Source organism: Canis lupus, chromosome 22 (genome assembly GCF_011100685.1).
Source record: "Canis lupus familiaris isolate Mischka breed German Shepherd chromosome 22, alternate assembly UU_Cfam_GSD_1.0, whole genome shotgun sequence".
Taxonomy (NCBI): domain Eukaryota; kingdom Metazoa; phylum Chordata; class Mammalia; order Carnivora; family Canidae; genus Canis; species Canis lupus.
The window spans coordinates 59,033,078-59,056,116 of NC_049243.1; the positions used below are offsets into that span (position 1 = coordinate 59,033,078).

Genomic DNA, 23,039 nt, shown 5'->3' on the forward strand with positions numbered 1-23,039 from the left:
TGGGACGGCGGAGCCCGCTCACCGGCCTCACGGACCAGCTCGGAGTCGGGGCGGGGGCCTGGCGGGGGCCGCTCAGCCGCACAGACCAGCTCGGAGTCGGGGCGGGGGCCTGGCGGGGGCCGCTCAGCCGCGCAGAGCAGCTCGGAGTCGGGGCGGGGGCCTGGCGGGGGCCGCTCAGCCGCACAGACCAGCTCGGAGTCGGGGCGGGGGCCTGGCGGGGGCCGCCCGTCCTCCCAGAGCAGCGCCGAGCCCAGGGGCGTCGGCCCGGACGGAACCGAGCTGCGCTGAGGTGCTGCTCCAGGTTCTCCAGCTGCTTCCCGACCGCAACCTGCTCGTTAGCTGCGCAGCGCCCGCCCCGCTTCCCATAACGCCCCAACCCCACAACGGGAACAATGAAAACAACCCGGACCCTCCTACCCTAAAACGCCCCTGGAGGCTGGAATCTGTTTCCCCGCAAAACCCCCGGAGCTGGGCGCCCCGCCGGGTTGGGCCCAGAGCTCGTCCATCACCAGAGGCCGTTTATGATTGGCGGAGGCCCGCCTGTGGGTGGGGCGAGCCCGGGCGGGCCTGCTTCCGGCGACGGCGCGCGGGCCTTCGGGAGCCGGAAGTCCGCCCAGAGTCGGGTTCCGCGGCGGCCGCGCGGGGGAGCCTGGGAGTCCGGAAGTCGGCGGATGGCCGCGGGTTCGGCGTGGGAGGCTGCCGGGGCCTGCCGGCGAGGTAAGGTACGCGCCGCCCTTGCCCGCATGGCCGCTCGGGCGGGGCCCAGGGCTGCGCTCGCCGGCGCGGCGGCTGTGGCGCTGCTGTCCGCCGCGCTCGTGCTCTACGAGCTGCCGCCGGGCGCAGGTACCGGCCGCGGGCGCCCGTGGGCACGGGAGGCGCCGCGGAAGGCCGCTGGCGTGCGGAGCTGTGCGGCGCGTCGGCCTGGCCTGTGCGCGGCCACGGGGCCGAGGGGCGGCGTCGGGGGGCCGGGGGGCCGGGGGGCCGCGGGGGCCGGGAAGGGACGGGCTTCTCCGGCGGGGCTGGGAGCGCGCCTGGGGCCACCCGAGCGACCCCCGAGGACCCCGGCCGGGTGTCAGGCGGGGCGCGCTGTGTAGGAGGATTGGAGGCGTGCGGGGAACAGGGATGGCCTGATGGAGCCCGAAACCCCTCGTGAGGTGCCTTCCTCGTTCTGTTTGCCGGTGGACGTGTATTCACGTCGGGTTCACGATACAGGAATGCGTTGAGAGCGTTACGGAGCCGGCGGGTTGTATCACCCGTTTCTCACGCTCGGTGGAGAGACTTGTTTACCGACCTTTGTGTGGCCGGGAGGGACGGGCCCTGAGAACCCAGAAGGACCCCACCTGGGGTTGCCCAGCCGGTAAGTGGCCGAGATGGTGACGCTCTCTTTGCTGTGACAGCAGAGATCCTGCTACGGACGCGTGTATAGTGCTGCAGGGCGGAGCCTCTTGGGGACGTTTGGCTTTTTGTTTCTCTGCACGATGGTTCCAAATGCCTTTTTTTTTTTTTTCTCATTGAAGTAAAGCTGACACGCAGCATTGCGTTAGTTTCAGGTGCCAGTTGCTTTGAGAGGTATGAAAGGGTTCCTTAGCTTCACCTGAGGCCGGCAGCCGAGAGGCTTCTGGTCAGTTTGCTCAGAGACTTTATTGGCAGCCCTTTGCCTTAAATTTGCACACTGTGATGAGTCGGTGGTGTTTTCTTTTGCGAGTTTGTTCGAGGTTTTATCATCAGGCCGATTTGCTGGACTTTTACCAAAAAAGCAGGTGGAGTTGTAGAGCACTGACTTCCCATCCTGGCCTCAGGGCGTCTCCGATAACTGTGAGGATTGCTGTCAGGTGCTCCAGGTGAGTGAGGGTTCTTTGTTTAAAGCACAGCTGGCACAAAGGTGTTATCCTAGAGGGTTGTAGGAGGTAAGTAATTCTAGAAAACAGCCCAGGCTTAAGAAATCCCGTTGACTTCTCCAGACTGCCTCAGCCACTTGCGTAACACGAGAATCAGACGGGTTTGACCTGTCCTTCCAGACTCAGAATCATCCTGAGGATGAAGTTACTTGGTGGGATAAACTTTAAATCACCTCTCGGCAAGGCCTCTTTATCCTTGAGAACGTTGGTGTTCGTATTTAATATTTCTGTGGGTAAGTGCAAAGGTGCATGCCAGTAAGGCAGCTGACCCTGAGGAAGTGTGAAGTGTAGGGAAATGTCACGGACCTTCCTTTGGCCCTTTGCTAACAGAAGGCATTGGTGTCAGATGGATGGGACAGAGGCTGGTGAGCCGTGTGGATTTACTTTGCATCTATACACTTCTGGTCAAAGAGTGAAAATCCTATACTTCTCAAGTGATTTTATTCCACCACTCCCAAATGGTTAGGGGGCAATTGAGAGGGATTTGGTCGTCGTCTTGTCTTTTGGTTGGTGTGGTGACTATTTGGTTAAAGAAAAATGCTTTGCCTTAAAATGGCAGCATTTTGGTAAAATGATGTTTTTTGTTCTGGCTTATCCATGACTGCCCCCGGCATCTTCACAGGCCTGCCTCTCTGGGCTCCAGTTCCCTTGTCTGTAAAAGGGTAAACTGACTGCTGACGAGGAGAATAAACCAAGATGCTTTTAGTTCATCAAACGCTTGTCCAGTTCTGTGCCGGACTCCGAGGTGACTGAGAGTGGGGAAGCACCTATCCTAAAGCTGGAGATGGGAGCTGTACCATGTCCTGTGTAGGCCAAGTGTAGTGGGGTGGTCTTAGGGCATACCCTGTATGTGACTAAGTACTGGATCCTGATAAACCCATGACGTTGTAAGAAACCCAGAGCAACCCTTGTGTGACTGGTTAAGTTCGACTCTACTTTTATAGTTTCTAGACTTTAAAAAGCAACTGTATGTCATGATGTGGGTTTGGTATTGACCAATCAAGTTATGCTAGATGTGATAAAGCTGGGGACAGATGCACAGCCTGCGTTTCCATGACTGCAGAGATGCTCTTCAGTCAGTGATTTGTCACCGTATCTGATGGCAGCCACTCTGATTCCCTTCCTGCAGCTCATCAGTGAGTGCCCAGTGATGGCATGAGAAGACCGTGTGCAGTCTGGGAATTGGGAGTGTGGACAGGCACCAGGGAGGAGGAGGGAGAGCAAGGTCTCTGGTAGCTCGGTGGCTCTGGGGCAGGACTGTAGACAGGTCACCGGACTTTGGAAGCACAGGCATCCGCCCGCTGTCGCCATCGCTGAGCAAACCCAGTTGTGCCTTTTCTTGGCCAAAGGTTTGCAGTGATTCTGTTTTGAGTTTTAGTCTTGTGTTGGTTTGGGAGAAGGTGCAGAGTGTTGAGGTTGAGAGTAGTTAATATTCTCACATGGGGGTGGGGGTCTCAGCACCTGGCATGTCAACTAAGGAAGCATTTATACCTACTCATTAAAGAAAACTACTTGGATAAATTTGTATAAATAAAAAGTGAATAAAAAGTGAAATAAATAGTGAAACTGTAAGAGTGTAATTAAAGATAAAGCTGTTTACCTTATGGAGCTGGGGCAGCTTTGGTCTTCATTCCAACTGTGACACCTGCCTGGTTTTTCTCTGCTGCTGAGATGACTGGAAGGAAACAAATGTTGGTGCCTTGTGTGAGAGTATTGTATGTATCTGCAAAGACCCTTTAATTCTAGAGAAAACAGGTGCTTTATTGTCTATTCAAACGTTGAATATACATGTTACGGAACATGGCGTTTCTCTCACAGATGAGCTGGGTTTAAATATCAAGGCAGCAAAATACATGATGAGGAAGTTTCAAGAAAGACAATTAAAATCTAGCTGTTTAGAGACAAAATCATTTTATTGTTTTAAAATGCCACTTTGGGGATCCTGGGGTGCCTCAGCAGTTTAGTGCCTGCCTTTGGCCCAGGGCATGATCCTGGAGACCCGAGATCGAGTCCCACATCGGGCTCCCAGCATGGGGCCTGCTTCTCTCTCTGCCTGTGTCTCTGCCTCTCTTTCTCTCACTCTCTCTGTCTCTGTCTTTCATGAATTAATAAATAAATTTTAAAAAGATCTTAAAAAAAAAAATAAAATGCCACTTTGAACCCAGTGTAAGCTATGTTCTCTATTTAGAATACCATTTCTAGGTTATTTAATTAGTAATTAATTGAGTGTCAGAAACGTGACTAGAAGGTTGGGGGTATGAAGATGATCAAGGAAGGTAACAAATGGGAGGTTGCTTTTTAGCAACCTGAAGAGACCCGATAAACTTGATGGAAGATTGAACTGGAATGAATATGTGTGGTTTTTTAAGTAGTAATGCATTAGAAACATCTTCTGAAAGATTAATTAGTCTTCTGGAATGTCTAATACATTTCAAAAACAAGCTTGGTATGTATAGCTTGTGTGTGGTAATTTCTAAGCATCATTTGGTTAGAGAAATAAAATAGTGAAACCATTGGATAAAAATCTATAGCGTTCACGTTAAGTCAACTTTGGGAAGTGTTTTGGTTAATAGGCTCTCTTTCAGTCTTTTTCGTGTGTGCTAATATTTTTCTAAATGATTTCATTTTCCTGTTTTTCAGTTTTACAAAGAGCATTTTCACTGCATAAAGCACGTTCAGTAGAGGATATGGAAAATACTTTGCAGCTGGTGAGAAACATTATACCTCCTCTAACTACCAAGAAGCACAAAGGCCAAGATGGAAGAATAGGCGTAGTCGGAGGCTGCCAAGAGTAAGTGACTTGGAAAATGTGGGTGTGTAGGCCGTCTCTGTCGTCTCACTGTCTGCCTGCTTACCAGCTGGCTGTTTGTCTAGTTAGACCCCAGTAATCATTTCTCCGTGTAGTCGGATGTTCTGACACCGGTATTTGTCAGTGATGAACTTGGTGACTGAATAGGAGAAAACAGTAAGGGTCCCAAGTGAGCTGTTAGTGTAGAGATTGCACCTGCGGTGGGGGCTGGGATGGGACTCTTTCTTGTTTTAGGCTTTACTGACCAGGCTACATACTTTAAATATGTATTACTTTGTGGAATTTTTTTTTTTTTTTTTTTTTTTTTTTAAGATTTTATTTGAGAGAGAGAGTGAGCACTTGCGGACAAGCGGGGGGAGCAACAGGGGAAGAGGGACAAGCCAGCTCTGCACTGAGTAGGGAGTCTGATGCAGAACTCAGTCCCAGGACTCAAGGACCATGACCTGAGCTGAAGGCAGCAGATGCTTCACTGACTGAGCCACCCAGAGGCCCCTAAACCTGTTACTTTGTAATCAGAAGAAAAACGGTGTGTTTGGTTTACTTTGTCAATTTGAAGATGTTCTTCGAAGTCATTCATGAAATTTGACGGATCTAGCCTTTTTTCAAGGCTTGTTTTCTAATTCTGTATATTTTGCTGCTGTGCAGTTTGACACAGTTTTATAATTTGTCCTTGTTTATAAAATGATATCTTTGCCTTTTACTTAATCAACCTTGGTTACCATTTCAGCTACTGCTTACTCTCTGTTCATATCATGTGCTGTCTTTGCCTGGCTGTATATTTTCAGTTTATCACATGGTTAGGTGTCTTATAAATATAATACATAGCTTGATTTGTTTCCTAACCTCATGTGACAGTAATTGGTTTTTTATTTTTTTTTAAGATTTTATTTATTTATTCACGAGAGGCACAGAGAGGGGAGAGAGAGAGAGAGGCAGAGACACAGGCAGAGGGAGAAGCAGGCTCCATGCAGGGAGCCTGATGGCAGGACTTGATCCCAGGATCCCGGGATCACACCCCAGGCCAAAGGCAGGTGCTAAAGTGCTGAGCCACCCAGGGATCCCAGTAATTGCTTTTTTAATACTGCAAATCAGCCTGTTCATGTTTAGAGTCTACCTCATGTACTCTCTAAGACCTGTTACGTTTTCTCTTTATTTTACTTTGTGTTTCTATTTTTTTATTATTTTTGCTAGGTTTTCCCTTATATTAATTTGGAAATTGTATTATGCTTTCAAATTTAGGTGTTGCCTTTTCTGACTATTATGGTGAATTACAAATGCCACTCAGGAGAGAGAGTTAACACTTGATCTAAGAATTCCTAGGGAATTCCTAGCCCAATCCCTAACTGCTACGTGGAACTTTGTATACGATACTGCCAGATAGATCCTGTGTTATTTCCTGCCTGGCCCAGAAGTCTGCACTTTGGCTCTTCTGGCATATTCTTTGACAACGTGGAGGGGGGGGGTTGTTGCTGGGGGGCACTTGTACACCTGCTGTGTCTTGCTGTGGTCGGTGGGCTGCTTGGTGCTTTGGCTGAGTTGGGGATGCTCGGGTAGCAGGATTTTCTGTGGTAACCTATATATGATCACATAGTCGTCTAGCCTGTATTTTGCACTACAAAAAAAAGTTTACAGTTTCCTCCAGATATGTCTGGAATGTGTCTTATTTTCACTAATTTTATTGAGACTTGGTGAGCTCTTTCCATCTGTAGACGTGGTCCCTTTGGATGAGGGAAATTTGCCTGTTACTGGCTCCCACTTTCTCATCTGTTTTCTTCTCCTCCTACTGCATGCTGGGCTCTTGGATCCTTAGTTCTTAGCTGCTTTTCTTCCTTTTGTCCCTGGTTAAAGGACAGTCCTCCTCCAGCCTCTGGGATGGAGGCCAGCAGGTGGCCTCTGCCGGGTGGTTGGGTCCTTCATCCTTTGAGAGAATTGAGGAAGTCAGGGTTTTTAGTCCTCACATTCCCTCCATCTCCTGCCTTATATTTTGGGACATCTACATGAGAAGAACTGGATGTCAGCTTTTCTTTTCAGATAAGTTTGGTAGTGTAGCATGCTAGGGGTGATTATCTAACTTAAAGTATGTCAGTTAGCTTTAGGAACTAACCTTGAAAATAGGATCATTGTTATTGTGATTATAAAAGTATTATCTGCTTGTTTTAAAAATTCAAATGGTCCAGAAATGTATGAAGTGAAAGCCTCAGAGTATCTCAGATAATAATAATTCAGTGTGGACACATTATTAATCTTCTGGACTTTGTGCATGCAACTATTTATTTATTTTACAAAACTGGGACCATGTCACTGTTTTGTGCCAGTTTCAGCTTATCAATAACCAGTGTTATGGGACCTGCCCCTGAGTTCTTACGATCACAAGATGCCCTCCAGCCACAACTACCAGGAAACTTTGAAAAAATAAAGCTGTTTTACTTATAGGACTTAGAAATGACACAGCACCCCTGGGGCCTCACGACTGAGGGCTGCAAGTAGACAGAGCATGTAGGTTTGGGATTCTCCTTTTATTGGGTTTGAGGGCAAGGGCTTAGGTTTCAAAGATTCACTCTTTATTGGTGAATTTGTTTTTTTTTTTAATATTTTATTTATTTATTCATGAGAGACACAGAGAGAGAGGCAGAGACACAGGCAGAGGGAGAAGCTGGCTTCATGCAGGGAGCCCGATGCGGGACCCGATCCCGGGACTCCAAGATCACGCCCTGGGCCAAAGGCAGGCGCCAAACCACTGAGCCACCCAGGGATCCCCCTTTATTGGTGAATTTAAAGCACAAGTGTGGGAATTTAAAGCCCTGGAAGAGAAAAAGACAAGTGGCCCAGATGGTCAGTTACTGAAATCAACCAAAATCTTTAAAGAAGCCTCAAGGGGGCGAGGGTGGCCTGGCTCTCCGCCTAGTCTTGGGCTGGTAATGCATTTGAAATGGCGGTCTTTGAAGTGGATGGTTTTGTAGTCAAAGCTTACATCAGATATTACAAAACAGAAGAAAGAACAACTGTCAGAGCTTTGCATTATGTTAATGCAGTGTTCTGGGTGTCCATCATTCAATGTTGGTTCCTAGAGATTGGTTCTTGGTAAGTGGGGGTGTAGTATTCTTTGTAAAGATGGACCGTAACTTATTTAACCAATCCCTGTTGATAGGCGAGTGGTCACCTGCTCTTTTTCCCCAACTAAACAGTATGGTTGTAGACATCCCTGTATGTTTTTCTACTTAGATGTGCATCTGTTTTTTTTCCAGGGGATCAGTTCCTAGAATTTCTACTGGAGCAGAACACATAGACATCTTAAATGTTGTCGCATGCTGCAAATTGCCACCCCCCCCCCACACACACACACACACACACGCACTGGTGTGTACTGCCACCTATAAGCATCTCCCCCTCCCTCCACCCCTCACACCTTTTGCTGGATAAATAGGCAAGCTAGTTTTTATGGTTTTAGTGCATCTTTGTTGGGCTAGCATACCTGTTGCGGGGTGGAGCAGAGACAGCGTGTGTGTGGCATGTCCTGTGTTGTGTTCCTGGCCCGTTGGTGGTCCTGCTGTGCGGGAGAGGGTTGTGTGTAGAGTGTACTCAGTCTTTTTCCTGGGTTTTCTTCACTGCCTGGGATTGACATAAAGGTTACAGTCATTCATCTGATGACAAGTTCAAGCGTTTTTTCTCTGCTTCAGGCAGTATTAACATTACTCACAGGCACTCTGGAAGGTGGGATGGGAACAGGAGGGACTTGTGTGAGTCTCAGTGCCAGACTATGTGTTGCTGTCCTCGCTATCGTCCTCTTACAGTGTTCTGAGCTGTGCTCACCTGTGTCACCCCTCCCCCCCACCCAGGGGTAGGGACGTCTTCAGTGAACTCTTGCAGCCTCCTCAAGCCTCTAGTTTGAACACAGTGCTGCAGAGAGCCAGTGGTCCTAACCCTGGGTGGCTCAGTTGGTTGAGCGTCCGACTTATATCGGCTCATGGTCTCAGAGTGGAAGGTTCAGACCTGGCATTGGGCTCCATGCCTAGCATGGAGCCTACTTAAACAAAACCAAAGGTCTGAAATGACAAACGGACTTGTCGCAATCCATGTTTGTTGATGTTTATTAAACATTTACTGAATACCTATCAAGTGCTGGGTCCTGGGCTCTGTGATTCATGTCTGTGAAACCTGATAAACCTGGTGTGTTTGCCTCTTTCTCAGAAGTTGATGACTGTCAATACCTTCCTTTTTAGGTATACTGGAGCACCTTACTTCGCAGCAATCTCAGCTCTCAAAGTGGTAGGTCTGTTTACAACTTCCCTAGTCAAGAGTTGGATTCTTTAAATATGATTAGAGAAGTGTTTTTCTTTCTTTCTTTCTTTCTTTCTTCTTTCTTTGCTTCTTTCTTTTTTGCCGGGCTTTCTTTCTTTTTTCGGGTAAGTCTCTTCTTCTTTTTTCCTTCTTCCGGCTTCCTTTCTTCTCCTTTCTTCGGTGATCCTTCGTCCTTTCTTACTTCACTTCTTCCTTTCTTCCTTTCTTCCTTCCTTCCTTCCTTCCTTCCTTCCTTCCTTCCTTCCTTCCTTCCTTCCTTCCTTCCTTCCTTCCTTCCTTCCTTCCTTCCTTCATTTCTTCATTTCTTCATTTCATCTTCCTTCTTTCTTCCTCTTCTTTTTTTTTTTTTTTAAGATTTATTTAGAGAGAGAGTACGAGCAAGGGAGGGGGCAGAGGGAGAAGCAGGCTGCCTGCTGAGCAGGGAGCCCCATGTGGGGCTCAGTCCTGGGATTCTGGAATCATGACCTGAGCTGAAGGCAGATGCTGTACCGACTGAGCCCCACTTCCCCACCCAGGCACCCCCATGGAATTTTGTTAACTGAAGTTTTATCAGAACTATCCTTCACCAGCATGATCCTGGGATGCTGCTTCAGTTCTCACTTAAGCAGTTGGCATCTTTACAACCTTGGTGATTTCCCAGGCCTTTGATCAAGTCCTAATGGCTCAGTTAAGATAAAATGTGCTCCCCATGGCCCCCACGGGTGTGGCAGCCTGAGCTGGTCTAGGTTAACCTGCCTCTTGGGTGGCAGCAAAAGTCTGCTTTCTGTTCCAGCCCTTTTCTTAGTTTCTGGCCTCCTCTGAGCCACCTAGCTATAGTGTAAGAGCTGTGATGAGGGGCTTGGCTGAGGCCACCTAGGTGTCTGTTGGCGGGCCCGGCTCTGAGTCAGCCTCTTGTGCTCATTTCTCAGGGCGCAGACTTATCCCACGTGTTCTGCACCCGGGAGGCCGCACCTGTGATCAAGTCGTACAGCCCGGAGCTGATCGTTCACCCAGTTCTGTGAGTGGGGCCTCACGGGGGTGTGTTACTTGCAGTGCTCCTCAGGTGTGGGGCCTTCTTGTGGGCTCCCAGAGCCTCTGTTGAGGGGCTGCCATACTGGGAAGTGGTAGGTAGGTGCTGTGGGAAGGAAGGAGAAGTTGTGAAGAGCCCACTGTCTGCAGTCAGAAGATAAGCAGCCGTGTGTGTACAGCACGGGATGAGATTTTAGCCACCAGGGCACCGTGCCCCAGGTTGACCCATGGTCCATCAGAAATGGTTGAGGCTTCCTAGGAGAGGTCTAGGCCTTGCCTGTGGTCAAGCTTCCCACACAGTAATGAGGGGCCCATCAGGCAGGAACAGGGTCCTTCCCTCATGCAGCAGATGCTTCCAGTGCCGGTCCTTGCCCTGGCTTCCACAGGGACAGTGTCAAACCAAGCAGACAAAACAGCTGTTCCTGGCCCTTGGGCTTTGCAGTGGTGAAAATGTTCTCAGTGCCCTCCAGAACTGGGGCTGCTGACCATGTATGGCTAAGGAGCACCTGAAATGTGGCTGGGGGGCCTCAGAAGCTGAGTTTTTACTTTAACTAAAATAGCCCCATGTGGCTGGTGTCTGCCATACTGGGCTGCACAGCTCTGGAGACAGACATGCAAGGCAACAGTGTGTCAGAGAACCTAACCAGGGCCTGTACATGCACGTGGCATGTGTGTGGTTTTCTCTAGGGTGATTGTGGGCAGGGGCCCAGAGAGTGGCATTCAGGTAGGGACCTGCAGACACAGGGAAGAGCTGGTACGACTTGAGCCGAGGAGTGTCAGGGAGCACAAGGGGCTCAGGATGGGGCAGGTGACCAGGGGGGTGCAGGGCCAAGCCCTGAGGTTGTGGGGGTTATCCTAAGGGATTTGGTTTTCAGGTAAATGAGGAGGAGGGAAAAGAGGGCCACTGGAACACTTGAGCAGGGAGGGACAGGGTCTAGTGTACATTTATTTAAAAGATGTGACCTGGCTGCTCTGTTGAGAATGAGCTTTTGGGGCCCAGGATGGAAGCAGGGGTTGCATGAGAAAGGTGTTGTAAGGATGCTGGGGCGAGTAAGTGATGGGGGAGAAATAAGAGAAGGGTCAGATTTGAGGTGCACTTGAAAGTACAGCCCCAGTATTTGCTGACAGGGGGACATGGGGCAGAAGGAAAAGATGAGAGTCATGAAGGCCACTCTGGATTTGGTCTGCGTTAGTTGTTGTCAAGGTGAGGAACCTGAGAGAGCAGGTTTTGGTCGGGGTGACCATCAGGGGCTGGCTTTTGGATGTTTCCATTTGCCTGCTGGATATCTAAGCAGTGTTGCTGTCAGACCTTGGACGGAGCGGGGTGCTCAGGGAAGGTGTAGACCTGGGGGCTGATGTGGGGGAGGTGTGTAAAGCCAGGAGGCAAGGGTAAGGCTAACCAGGAGTGCGTGTCAGCAGGGCCAGCCCAGCACCCAACAGCTGGGAGCAGAGGGTGGGTGGCAGTGCGGGAGGAGGGCTGTTCTGGAGAACTGTTGGCACTCGCCTGGAAGGCCCATGTCCCTGCATCTGTCAGACACGGGCTAAGTACAAGTCCTTGGATGCTTGGATCTTGCCATGGGGTAGTTGGGGGCAGAGGCTTGCAGAGTGGGTTCTAAGAGTCCAAGGAGCAAGATGGTAAGCGGGAAGCTGCTGTGGAGGAACAACAAAATCCCAGACAGCCATCAGGTCCTGCTCCTACTGACAAGGTCCCCAGGTGCCCCTTCTAGTTCCTAAAGTACCCTGCGTGACGGGAAACAACCTGGTTCATCCTAGAAGACCAAGATGGTTTTGAAAGTAGCTGGAATGTCTCAGTGTAGCTCAGTGTAGATGCTGAAAGCTGGATTCGTACATTGGTGAGTGAAAGATGAGCCTATCTATGGGGATAAGAGGGGAGACATGGCTGGATGCAGGCTGGAGTCCTGGCCTGAGTCCTGCAACAGAAGGAACCAGCGAGATCCAGAAAAATGTGGTCTCCCTAATAAGGTAAGTCAGTGAGTGCAAATGGTACTAAATTGTCTGGCCTCCTTTTCCCGATGCAGCGACAGCCCCAGTGCTGTTCACGATGTGGAGGAGTGGCTGCCCCGGCTGCATGCCCTGGTCGTGGGACCTGGCCTCGGTCGAGACAATATTCTTCTTGAAAACGTTAAGGTAAATGTAGAGAATTACTGAACATGCCTCATCTCATAGACTTGACTCAGCTTGTGGAGTTAAAAGAGAAGCATGTTCTTGGAGTTTCTGTTGTTCAGTGTTCACAAGTCTCTTGATGGAATAATGATGGTTTAGGGGAGGGGGAAACACTAGGCAAAGAGCTAGGAATGAACCTAAAATAGACCAGGTGGAATAAGTCTCTTGCTCTCGGGGCAGTAGCTTTTATACTGCAGCAGGGAAATCCCTGGGACTGCCCCGTGTTCGGGTGTCCACTTTGAATGAGAAGCATAGTGCTAGGCACCTGGGGTAGGAGGGACAGCCACTCCATCCTCTTACAAAGAGCTGAGAAAACGGGTGTCAAATGAACCAGCAGTTGTACATTTGGGACAAATAATCTGAAAACCAGTCCCATACAGTCAAGCAGTGGCTCTAGGTAACATGCCGCAAATGAGGCCTCTGGGCTGTCCTGGTTCGGAGCCACCTGGAGCTGGCATGGGGCACGTCACATGTCAGGCAGCATCGTCCAATCCTTTTTTTTTTTTTTTTTTTAAGATTTTATTTATTTATCCATGATAGACACACAGAGAGAGGCAGAGACATAGGCAGAGGGAGAAGCAGGCTCCATGCAGGGAGCCCGATGTGGGACCCGATCCCAGGATTCCGGGATCACGCCCAGAGCTGAAGGCAGACGCTCAACTGCTGAGCCACCCAGGCGTCCCAAGCATCGTCTAATCTTGAAAATTCTTGACTGCTTGCTGAAAAGTAGAAATAAATCATAGCTGAGAAATGCTAGCTCCTTTGATTCATGTGAGCTGAGGGGGGGACCTGAATGGGGAACCCCGTGTGTAGCCTGTGGTCTCCTGTGCACTTGTATCCTGAGATGGTGGCTCTCTGCACAGGGTGGGTGGGAGATGGGCTGTGACAGCCTCTCTGCCAGGTGGTTTGTCTTTGGGAAGAGAGGCAAGTGAGAGCTCCTGACAGAATGGGGATGACCCTCAGGATGATGGGGTTTGTGACCTTTTGTGACTTGTCCACCACCTGGATGCATGTGTCCCCTCAGAATCACGTGCTGGAATCCTGAACCCCAAGGTAGGGTGTCAGGAGGTGAGGTCTTTGGGGAGTGATTAGGTTGTAGGGGTGGAGGAGCCTTCTGAATGGAATTCACGCCCATATAAAGGGGCCCCCGGGAGCTCCCCTCCACTTCCACCAGCTAAGGACACAGCACGGCCTGTGACCTGTAGGAGGCCCTCAGCCAGCACCCACATCCTGGACTTGAAGCTTCCAGAACTGTGAGCAGTACATCTCTGTTGTTTCCAAGCCACCCAGCCTGTGGCATCTGTCACAGCAGCCTGAGTGGACTCAGCACAGTCTGACTGTGATTTGCTTCAGGATTTGCTTCAGCCGCCTGTCAGGATGTCTCCTGAACCACACCTGGAACAGAGACACCCTCTTGTGAACTGTTGTGATCTGCAGGTCCCAGGCCTGCCCATCCTGGCAATGTGGCTTTCTGTGCTGGTCACCTGGCCTGTATCTGTGCTGTTCACCTCTGAGGAGCTGCCACGCCGGACATCAGCACCTCACCCTTTCCCATGTCTCTCAGGACTTCTTCCTTAGCAGGGCATTTTCTGCACAGAGATTTGAGCTCTTTGATAAGAAATGAACTTATTTTTGAAACAGCAGTTTAAACGAGTGGGCAAAATATGCTTGGATTTTACCAGAATTCCTCCTAAATATTTTTTCCCTGGGGACACGTGTGCAGGGGCTACCCGCAGCACTGGCCTGGGGACCCGGGATGGCTAGGGACCGTCAGGGACCATGGGTTTCCTCATGTTTTACTTGGTTACAGAGCTCAGTGCCGTCTGTGACTTGTATACTCACAGTGGGTGTGTTCCGTGTGCTGCTCTCACTGTGCTGTGTTCCTGCACACACTTTCTAAATGTTTGCTCAGCGAATTTGTTATCTAGTATAATCCTGAAAACAGCCCTGTTGGATAGATTTCTCTTAGCCTTGTTTGTTTTTTTCTTTTTCTTTCTTTTCTTCCTTTTCTTTTCTTCCTTCATTTTCTTCCTTCCTTCCTTATTTATTTGGGAGACAGCATGCATAAGCAGGAGGAGTGGCAGGCTCTCTGCTGAGCAGGGAGTCCGAATCAGGGACTTAGGGCTCCATCCCAGGACCCTGGGATCGTGACCTGAGCCAAAGGCAGACGCTTCACCGACTGAGCCCCCCCAGAAACCCCCATATCCTCGTTTTTCTGATGACAAAAATTGAATCTTGGAGAAATTAAATTACACCCCCAAAGTGGCCATGTAATAAGTTGCTGAGTTCTTAACTTCATCAAGAATTTTTGCATGCCACACAATTCATGCATTTAAAGCATACAATTCCGAGGTTTCTGAGTATCTTCACAGTTGTACAGCCACTACCATGAGAACACCTTGATCATCCCAGAAAGAAATCCTGCATCTGTTAGCAGCTGCTCCCTTTTCCTCTCCAACTCCCCAGCCCCTGGCAGCCACAGTCTCTACCTGCGGCCTGTGTATTTGTATCTTCCGGACCTTTTGTAGCAACGCGGTCTTACAGGACTGGTGTTTGTGACCAGCTGTGTTCACTTTGCAGCATCTCGGGGCTCACGTGCATGTGGTGTGGGTCAGTGTTCCACTCCTTTCCTTGCTGGTGGATATTCTCTTGTGTGGACCACATTTTGTTTATCCATCCCTTGATGGACGATTAGGTGGCTTCTGCATTGGGCTGTTGAATGTAGTGCCACTATGAATTTTTGTGTACAGATTTTTGTGACAACCCTACTTCATGTTTGGAGGAACTCCTCTGTTTGCTGCACTTTTTTTCTCGCATGAATTTTTAATTCTTAAGTTTATTTTCTTTGAAGAGCTTTATTGTTTTAGCTCTTATATGTAGGTCTATGGTGCATCTTGAATACATTTTATGTCTGGTGTAGGGAGTGGATACTTAGTTCCAGCACCACTCTGCTCGAGTGAGTTTCATCCTTGTTGAAAGTCTGGACATCAGTGCAGGGGTTTATTTCTGGGCTCTCATCTCTGCTCATTGATTTGTACAGCTGTCCTTGCACTGGGAGCACTCCGTCCTGACAGTGGTGGCAGTGTGATCCTGCCAACTTTGTTCATGTTGGGAGTATTTTGGCTGTTCTGGGTTGTGTGCATCTCCACAGGAGCTTTAGGATCAGAAGAGGAAGCAGGGATGCTGACAGGGAACATGCTGAATGTGTAACTCAGCTTGGCGGTGCTGCTGCCCTACAGTATTCAGTCTTCCACGTCATATGCTGGTTATGAACCAGAGTTTTCTGGATCTAGGACCTAGGCTCTTGACTAGAGCTCATACTATTTATGCTCCTTTGTAGCTTGCTCTTAATGATAGGTCCTGGCGGCTTTTCCTGATAGAATAGCTACATGTTCCTCATTATTTAGCTATATCACGATATACTATATTTAGCTAGTTCATTTAGGTGGTTTACAGCTTTTTCTTATGTTAGTGATGTCTTGAACATTTCTGCATACGTATTTGTCTGTTTCCTTTAGGTGTGTCCTAAATGTCTACGTGCTGTATGGCCAGATAGTGTTGGCTGCAGCAGCTCCCTCTCCCACCAGAGGGCTGCCCTCGCAGGGCTTCTGCTCAGGGCGGGGGGCATTCCTTCTCCCCTGGGCGCCACCTCCCGTGCAGGAGTGCTCCCCTTTGACTGTGGCTGTGTCTTACTGTCAGACACATGGGGCTGCTGCTCAGCCAGCATCCAGCCTCTTCTGACCGGTGGGTGTGCAGCTCCTTCCCTTCTCTGCTATCCTCCCCGTGGGTTAGATTGTTGGCTAGATGGTGGGGCCACGGCAATGTCATCAAGTGGCCTCCCTTGGAGCTGCTGTCACCTTCGCTGTGTGTTCAGGCCCTGACGGCAGCGTGACAGACGAGGACAGGGTTAAATGCACAGCACACTTCGTACAAATACCCCAAGTGATGGAACAAACCCGTCCTTACATGAGTGAGGATGCGCAACTCTGTGTGTGCCAGGAGACCCGAATGTGATGCGACATGATTCACACCTGCCCAGTCACGTCAATTTGGCTTTCCTGGTGTTTGAACCTTCACCCCAATGTTCGTCAGGATGGGCAGAGGAAAGCACAGAGATGGAAGTGTCGTTGCTGTGGCCCAGCACTGCCGCCCAAAAGCAGAGATTGAGGGAAGCTGAATCTGTTTTCGCAGCAAAGCCAAAACTCAAAGCAGCAGGCAGAGTGTTTTCATTGTTAAGTGAGGAAATATGCTTCGATGAGGCTCTCGTACCCTGACCCTCCTTTGAAGGGGCTTTGCGACCTCTCTGAATCCTCAAACCCATGTCCACAAAATACAACAGGGTAGGGCAAGGAGGGCAGGGTAGGGCAAGCCCTCACCTTGTGGGGTCTCCCATTTCATTTTCGGAATAACTTCTAGTTAAATATGTGTGGGTTTATCTTTTAGTATTTCAGGTTATTTCTACTTACCATCTATTTTGTTTTACTTTTTTTTTTTTTTTTTTTTAACGTATGTTAAGGCCCTTGGACTCACAGATACTCCAGGAATGAATGAGCAGGGTAATAGACGTTGGGCCTAAGCAGGTGTCTGGCTCAGCGCTGGACTGCTCGTGCAAAGTAACAGTTACTGCAGCTGCCCTTCAGGGGCTGCCAGCCCCCTTGCTGAGGACCGGGTGAATCTTTAGAGGTGGGTAAACCTGGAGAGTATTGAGGCATTACTCTGATCTTACCAGGAAACTGAGGTTCAGAGACTGGGCTGACTTTACTCAAGTTCACCCAACTCCGAGCGGCAGAGCTAGGATTTCAGAGGTGGCATTGAGGCTCAGCCTGCAGCAGCTCCGCTGGGGTACAAGTTGCGTGCTGCAGTGCCCCAGACGCTGTCGGGATCTGGGCGCTCCTTTGACATAGAGCCTGAGTCAGAGGCCATCCCATGAAGAGGTTGGCGCTCCCTTGGGCTCAGGGCCATGAGAGTAGCTGTCCATCATCCAGGGTTTCCTCACTGCTTCCTTTGCTACCACCTCCACCCCACCCCCTGCCGGGAGGGCCAGAAGGGACTTCCTAGGAAGTCCACACTGCTTAGGAGGGCAGCCTCCTGGGCAGCCGCAGCAGGACACTGCAGGCGGGGCTTTACAGCAGACGTTCTCTCCCGGTCCCTGAGGGCGTCTGCAAGCTGTGTGGCAGATTAGGTTTTTTCTGAGGCCTCTGTCTTTGGCGGGCGAGCCCACCCACCATGTGCTCACCCGCTTGTCTCCGTGCTGTGTGCTGGACACTGGGCATCCTGGAGTGCAGCTGTCGTCTCACTGTTCTCTTAATGTTTTCTACTGTCAAGCGTGTGTTCTGGGTAGAGATGGGTGTCATGTGGTATTGCAGCATGTCAAATACTGGCGCATGTATTTGGGGGAATTCTGAAGACTTCAGATTTTTCATCTGGGAGTCCTGAGATGAGTGTTGACGGGACACTTGGAGCTTCTAGCTTGGGGTCAGCCTCCATGGGCTCGCCTGCCCCAGTGCTGGGTATTGTGCTTCCCACAGACTCCTGTCTAGGGTTTGTGGTGCCCCTGCCTTACAGAGGGGCTACTGCCCATTCATACTGAGTTTCCTTCTGTTTCTTGTCTTGCATTTACATTTTCTGTGTATTTGTTGAATTCGTCAAGGAACTGCTTGCTTGGTGTTAATTCCGCTGGGGGTGATGGGCTTGTTCAGCATAGCTTTCTTTTCTTGCAGGGCATTTTAGAAGCATCCAAGGCCAGGGACATCCCTGTCATCATTGATGCAGTGAGTGTGGCCTCTTCTCTCCTGCCCCTTCTCACAGCCAGGCCCGCCCCTAAGACTGTGCATACATACTTGTCCCTATCTATAGGATGGGCTGTGGCTGATAGCTCAGCACCCAGCCCTCATCCAGAGCTACCAGAAGGCTGTTCTCACTCCCAACCATGTGGAATTCAACAGACTCTCTGAAGCTGTGGTGAGTTCACTGACCACCCAAAAGGTGTAAACCCTCCCCTTCCTGAGGAGGGGTGAGGGATGGCTCTGGTGCCCTGACCTTTCCCCGCAGGGGCATATTTGCAGATGGCCAGCAAGTAGATGCATGTTTCCACATGCTAACAGTGCTATTCTTTCTTGGTGGTACACGGAATCCTGGGGCATCCTGTCACCAGCAAATCTGTGACTAGGTGAGAGGCGGGGCAGTGGGCTCTGGGCCGCTCACTCCATCCCTTCCTGCATTGCCTCACCTGTGAAATGTGGGTCATGAGAACATCGCCTCATAGAGTCTAAGGATGAAATGAGATGATGAATGTAAACCCACAGGTTCTACATATGAAGCATCCCATAGATGTTAGCATGTTATTCAGAGTTGTGTCACTTCTGCAAACATGTAAAACTTCAGCCTTGGGCATTGTTCCCTTAACTTTGATCCGAAAGTCAGGGGAGGGTAAGAACAGTGTTTCCACATCCACCTGAGGACTTGCTGTCCAGCTCTTCTGGGCCCACTTCCCCCTCGTGCACGGGTTGTACACATCTGTGTGGGGGGCTAGAGCTCCTGGAGGCTTCCTATGTCTGAGATCAGGGTGGATGGGCAGGATGTATCCGTGATTGTGGGTTCCTTCCATGTGTTTAACAATGGCCTGTCTGTGCTGTCCCACTCGCAGCTGAGCCACCCGGTCGATGGTAGTGATCATCATGAAGCTGTACGGAGGCTCAGTCAGGCCCTGGGGAATGTGACTGTGGTACAGAAGGGGGAGCGGGATGTGATCTCTGACGGCAAACAGGGTAGGTACCTGTAGGCTTCACGCAGGTCGGTTGGTGTGGCTGTGCTGGGCACCAGCCCCTGGAAAACTGTGGTCACACACAGCACAGAGGTCCCTCGTGTCACACATGTTCCACACATAGACTTCCCAGTGAGCTTGCATTTCTCACTGTTTCACAAAGGGAAATGACCTTGCTGAGTGTTTGGATGTCAGGTGCAGTGGCTACGGTTCTGTCCATGATCTGTGGCAGCCCTGTCAGAGGTGGTGCCCAGGGTCCTGGGCCTGCTGCTTCCAGCTTACCTGCAGCATTAGAGACAGTTATATGAATATTTCCTGGCATTTTATTGTTAAGAAGGGCTAGAAAGTGAGGAAACACTGGGAGTGGACACCAGTGGAGGCGCTTGCCAGGTGCTGGACATGGCAGCTTCCACCTCGTTCTGTCTCTAGGGCCTGCTGGCTGCCTAGTGGGAAGAACGGGGAGGTTATGGTGTGTGCCGGAGACCTGCCATCAATGACAGTGAGGGTCAGAGTCTCCCCAGTATACCCAGAACAGGTCCTCCCCTCACATGACGGGACTGGGCAGCAGGGAGCACGTTGGTTCTGTGCTACAGGATGGGCTGCCTTGGCATAGAGCTGCTGACCAGGTGGTGGGAGGCACACTGGGGCCCCAGAGAGTGCTGCTTGCATGCCGCCCCACACTGGATAGGCGATACCAAGGGTGTGTTCTCTGAGGGACCTTGAAACCTTTTTGTTGCTGGGAAGTGCTCTAGAGTCTGACATTCAGAAGATACAACCACCCGTTTTCCAAAGTGGCTGCTGGGTTACACAGCATAAATGGAAGAGCGGCCACTGGCTGGGTCCATGCAGGGGTGCTAGTGTGGCTTGCACCTCCTTGGCCTGAAGATCCCCGGTACCTGTGCTCTGCTCCCGTGTCTGCTCCAGCAGGCCCAAGTTGGATGAGTCTCTTTGCCGTCTGTGTTGTGCTACGCAGGTGCTTCTGGGCTGGCCTGGGTCTGCTCTTCTGTAAACCAGGGTGCCTCGTACAGAACAAATGGGAAGAGCTGCTGCTGATTGAGATTGTGCCTCAGGCCCAGGTGAGCTCGTCCTCTGATGGCTGTGTCCCTCTTGCCCCGCAGTACTCGAGTGCACCCAGGAGGGCAGCAGCCGCAGGTGTGGCGGCCAGGGAGATCTGCTGTCAGGCACTCTGGGCGTCCTGGTGCACTGGGCACTGCACGCTGCTCCTGAAAAGACTAATGGGTATGTGACATCTTCACTTGTCTTCCCCTTGAGAGCTTTGAATCGTGTGAACCATTTTAGTTGCCCATGTTTAATAAGTGGCCACATGAAACCTTGGTGTCCTGTGGAAGCGATCCCAGGATGGGGATGTGATCCCAGAACGGTCACCTGGTTGGCTCTTGCTCAGTGTAAGGTTGATGCCCTGGCCTGTTGCTCAGTGCCAATGGCTCTGGAGTGGTTTGTGAAGCTCCCCAAGTTTGAGACCGTGTTCCGGGGGGTGTGATGTGAACCCCTGTAAAGCAGAACAGTGGACCAGAAATAGAGCAGAGGTGAGCCGGCCTTGACTGCTGTCCTGAAGTGGGAGCTTTCTCTAAGAGGCAAAACCCTGAACTGCAGGCTTGGCCCGCGTCCACTGCTGTGAGCACAGGCAGGTTCCAGTCCTCCGTCACTTGTTCTCTATACCTGTCATATGACAGTGGGGCCACATATGCTGGGGTGGGGTGTCCTGGGTCTGGAGGGTGCCCCACCTGGGAAGCCTGTGAGGCCTGTAGGGTGGTAGCACAACAGGAAGTAGGGAGCACCTGCTAAGGGCATGTACATGGAGAAACAAGATTGTACGGGGGCCTGTTGATGATGGTGGGAACCCGCATTCTCAGATCTTCAACATATGGGTCTAGTTATCATTGGGGGTAGAACTGCCATCCTGTCCTCTGGGTGGGTGGGTATTGATGGGCCCTATCTCCCTGGTCTTGAGGCTGCCTTCTATCTCAGAAGACTAGCAGACTTGCCTGCTAGGCCTGTTTGGGGTCCCAGGTGGGAAAGGAAGGGAAGGTCAGGCCTACAGTGAGTGTAGGCACCTGCTGACCATCCTCCCCTTCCAGGTCCAGCCCTCTCCTCCTGGCCGCCTTGGGTGCATGCTCACTCACGAGGCAGTGCAGCCTCCAGGCCTTCCAGAAGCACGGACGTTCCACCACCACCACCGACATGATTGCTGAAATTGGGCCTGCATTCAGCAAACTCTTTGAAACCTGAGCCACAACAGCAAAAAGCAAGCGTGCTGATGGGGGAGGCTGCCTTTGTCCTGGGAATCCACGTCAGGTATTGATTTTGGGCTACATGCATAGTTGATTTAGTGTCACTGTAACACCTCCAAGTGTTCCTGAATTTTTCTTAGCTGCTCAGTAGTAAGGGACAGATGAGCTGTGCACAGGGCCAGCAGCTGAGCTTTGTGCACTTGCTGCAAGACCATGGACCTGCTCCTGGTCTGGGCTCCTTCCTCCTCACTGCCCATGTTTCCTGTGTGCGCGCATGCGTGCACAAGAAATTCCCCGTGTCAGATGCTACTCACAAGACTCCCACTGGTCCTGTTAAGGTATCTACAGGATGAGGAGTTGTGCTCTTTAAATTGAGGTCCACCAAGCGGCATCGCACGTGTGGTCTTCGGCGTGTTTGCTTTTTAAACACGCATTTGGTTGGAATTGTCTGGGCAGAAATAGTAAGCATGAGTGGTTAAGGTTAATTGGTTGAAGTATTATCAGTGACCAGCTTTCAGAGGAAACACTCCTCCTACGTGTGTGTGCAGTGATGGCGGTGGGCAGCATGCCCTTGGAGTCGTGGAGCCCTCGTCTGTGATGTGACCCATTCACAGGCTCTCAGGAGGAACAGACGAAGTTGGACATTTGGGAGCACCCAGGAGGCCCTAAGTGCAGGGACTGACTGCTATCATTAAAAGTGGGTGTTGTCAGGAAGAGATTCCATTAGAGGTGCCCTGTTAGCCTCTGGCTGGCGCTCTAGGTGGATGGTTTTCTCTGTGGCCTGAGAGCTGCTTCTCTGGTGTCTTTCTCTGTGGGGTTGGTTTCCGTGCCTGTGAATACTTCCCGTAGGTTTCAGGGTCTTTCTACAAAGACAGGAGCTGTGTGGATCCTTTACACGTCTGTTTGCCCAGACAGTCATCGTTGGCTGAGGTTCTGATTGAGACCCTTCCCCCCAAACGGATCTTAATGTTTCCCACTCTTGTTTCACATGTAATTTGAGAAGTGTCACTGTTTTTCCCTTTGGGGAATTACATCTAAATCCTGGTAACTATTAAAAAGCATATCTGGTTTATTTCAGTGTGGAGTTGTGCACTTTTTCTTAGAAAGCCCAAACCCACCTTTCAACTTTCCTCAGTGAGGGCACTGTCAGCGGGGGGCCAAAAATGGAAAAGCCCACCAACGTTGTTAAAACGAAGTAGTCCTGGGCAGCCCGGGTGGCTCAGCGGTTTAGTGCTGCCTTCAGCCCGGGGTGTGATCCTGGAGTCCCGGGATTGAGTCCCATGTCAGGCTCCCTGCATGGAGCCTGCTTCGTCTCTGCCTCTCTCTCTCTCTCTCTCATGAAAACATAAAATCTTTATTTAAAAAAAAAAAAAAAAAAAAAGGAAGTAGTCCTTTCATTCCACAGAAAGTAAAATTCAAGAGTCACAGAACTATTCTTATATTTTTGCTCTGAGTATGTATGGCAGTGAGGAGTGTATCCAAGTAGCCAGTGGCTAATATACACACCTGTGTGGACCTACTAGCTCCAGCTAAGGACAAGCATTTTCCTCAAGACCGAGAGAGCAGCATGGAAGCACCTCCTAGTGGTGGTTTGGCATCTGGCCATCAGGGAACAGCGTGATCCCCATGTACTGAGGGGGGACCCTCATAAGTGGGTCACTGTTGGCAAGGCCACTTCTGAATGGGTTTCCTCAGCTGTAGACAAGACACCAAGGCCAACTTGACAGTACTGGACCGTAGGCTGGCCTGGCTGGGGACAGAGCGGGGTGTGGGCTGCACAGTGCTGGTGCTGGTTTCCACCTCCTGCTCGTGGTCTGCTGTCAGAC

The 23,039-nt window shown here is 50.6% G+C and overlaps 2 protein-coding genes across 7 annotated transcripts in view; one reads left to right on the top strand and one right to left on the bottom strand.

The window, feature by feature from the left end:
• Positions 1–23,039, bottom strand: part of CARS2 (cysteinyl-tRNA synthetase 2, mitochondrial) — a 69,046-nt gene that overhangs the window by 1,981 nt on the left and 44,026 nt on the right. The window contains exons 15-16 of one of the 2 annotated variants that reach the window (XR_005376600.1): positions 8,180–8,316; positions 3,499–3,573 (exon numbers count right to left, since the gene is read on the bottom strand). The gene's annotated coding sequence lies outside the window, so the exon portion shown is untranslated. Of the gene's footprint in view, positions 1–3,498; positions 3,574–8,179; positions 8,317–12,750; positions 12,918–23,039 lie in introns of those variants that run through there. The other variant, XM_038570046.1, reaches the window with a different exon arrangement.
• On the top strand, positions 507–22,285 carry NAXD (NAD(P)HX dehydratase). Of its 5 annotated transcripts, none has more exons than XM_038570049.1 (10): positions 507–717; positions 4,539–4,689; positions 8,928–8,973; positions 9,915–10,003; positions 12,054–12,162; positions 17,919–17,969; positions 18,055–18,159; positions 18,845–18,965; positions 20,080–20,200; positions 21,061–22,285. In XM_038570049.1, exons 1-10 carry the CDS (start codon positions 522–524, stop codon positions 21,209–21,211), a joined length of 1,140 nt encoding a protein of 379 aa, XP_038425977.1. In that variant the 5' UTR covers positions 507–521; the 3' UTR covers positions 21,212–22,285. The 5 variants fall into 5 exon arrangements, with proteins under 5 accessions (XP_038425977.1, XP_038425980.1, XP_038425978.1 ...); XM_038570052.1 differs by having other exon boundaries at positions 620–722; XM_038570050.1 differs by having other exon boundaries at positions 711–843.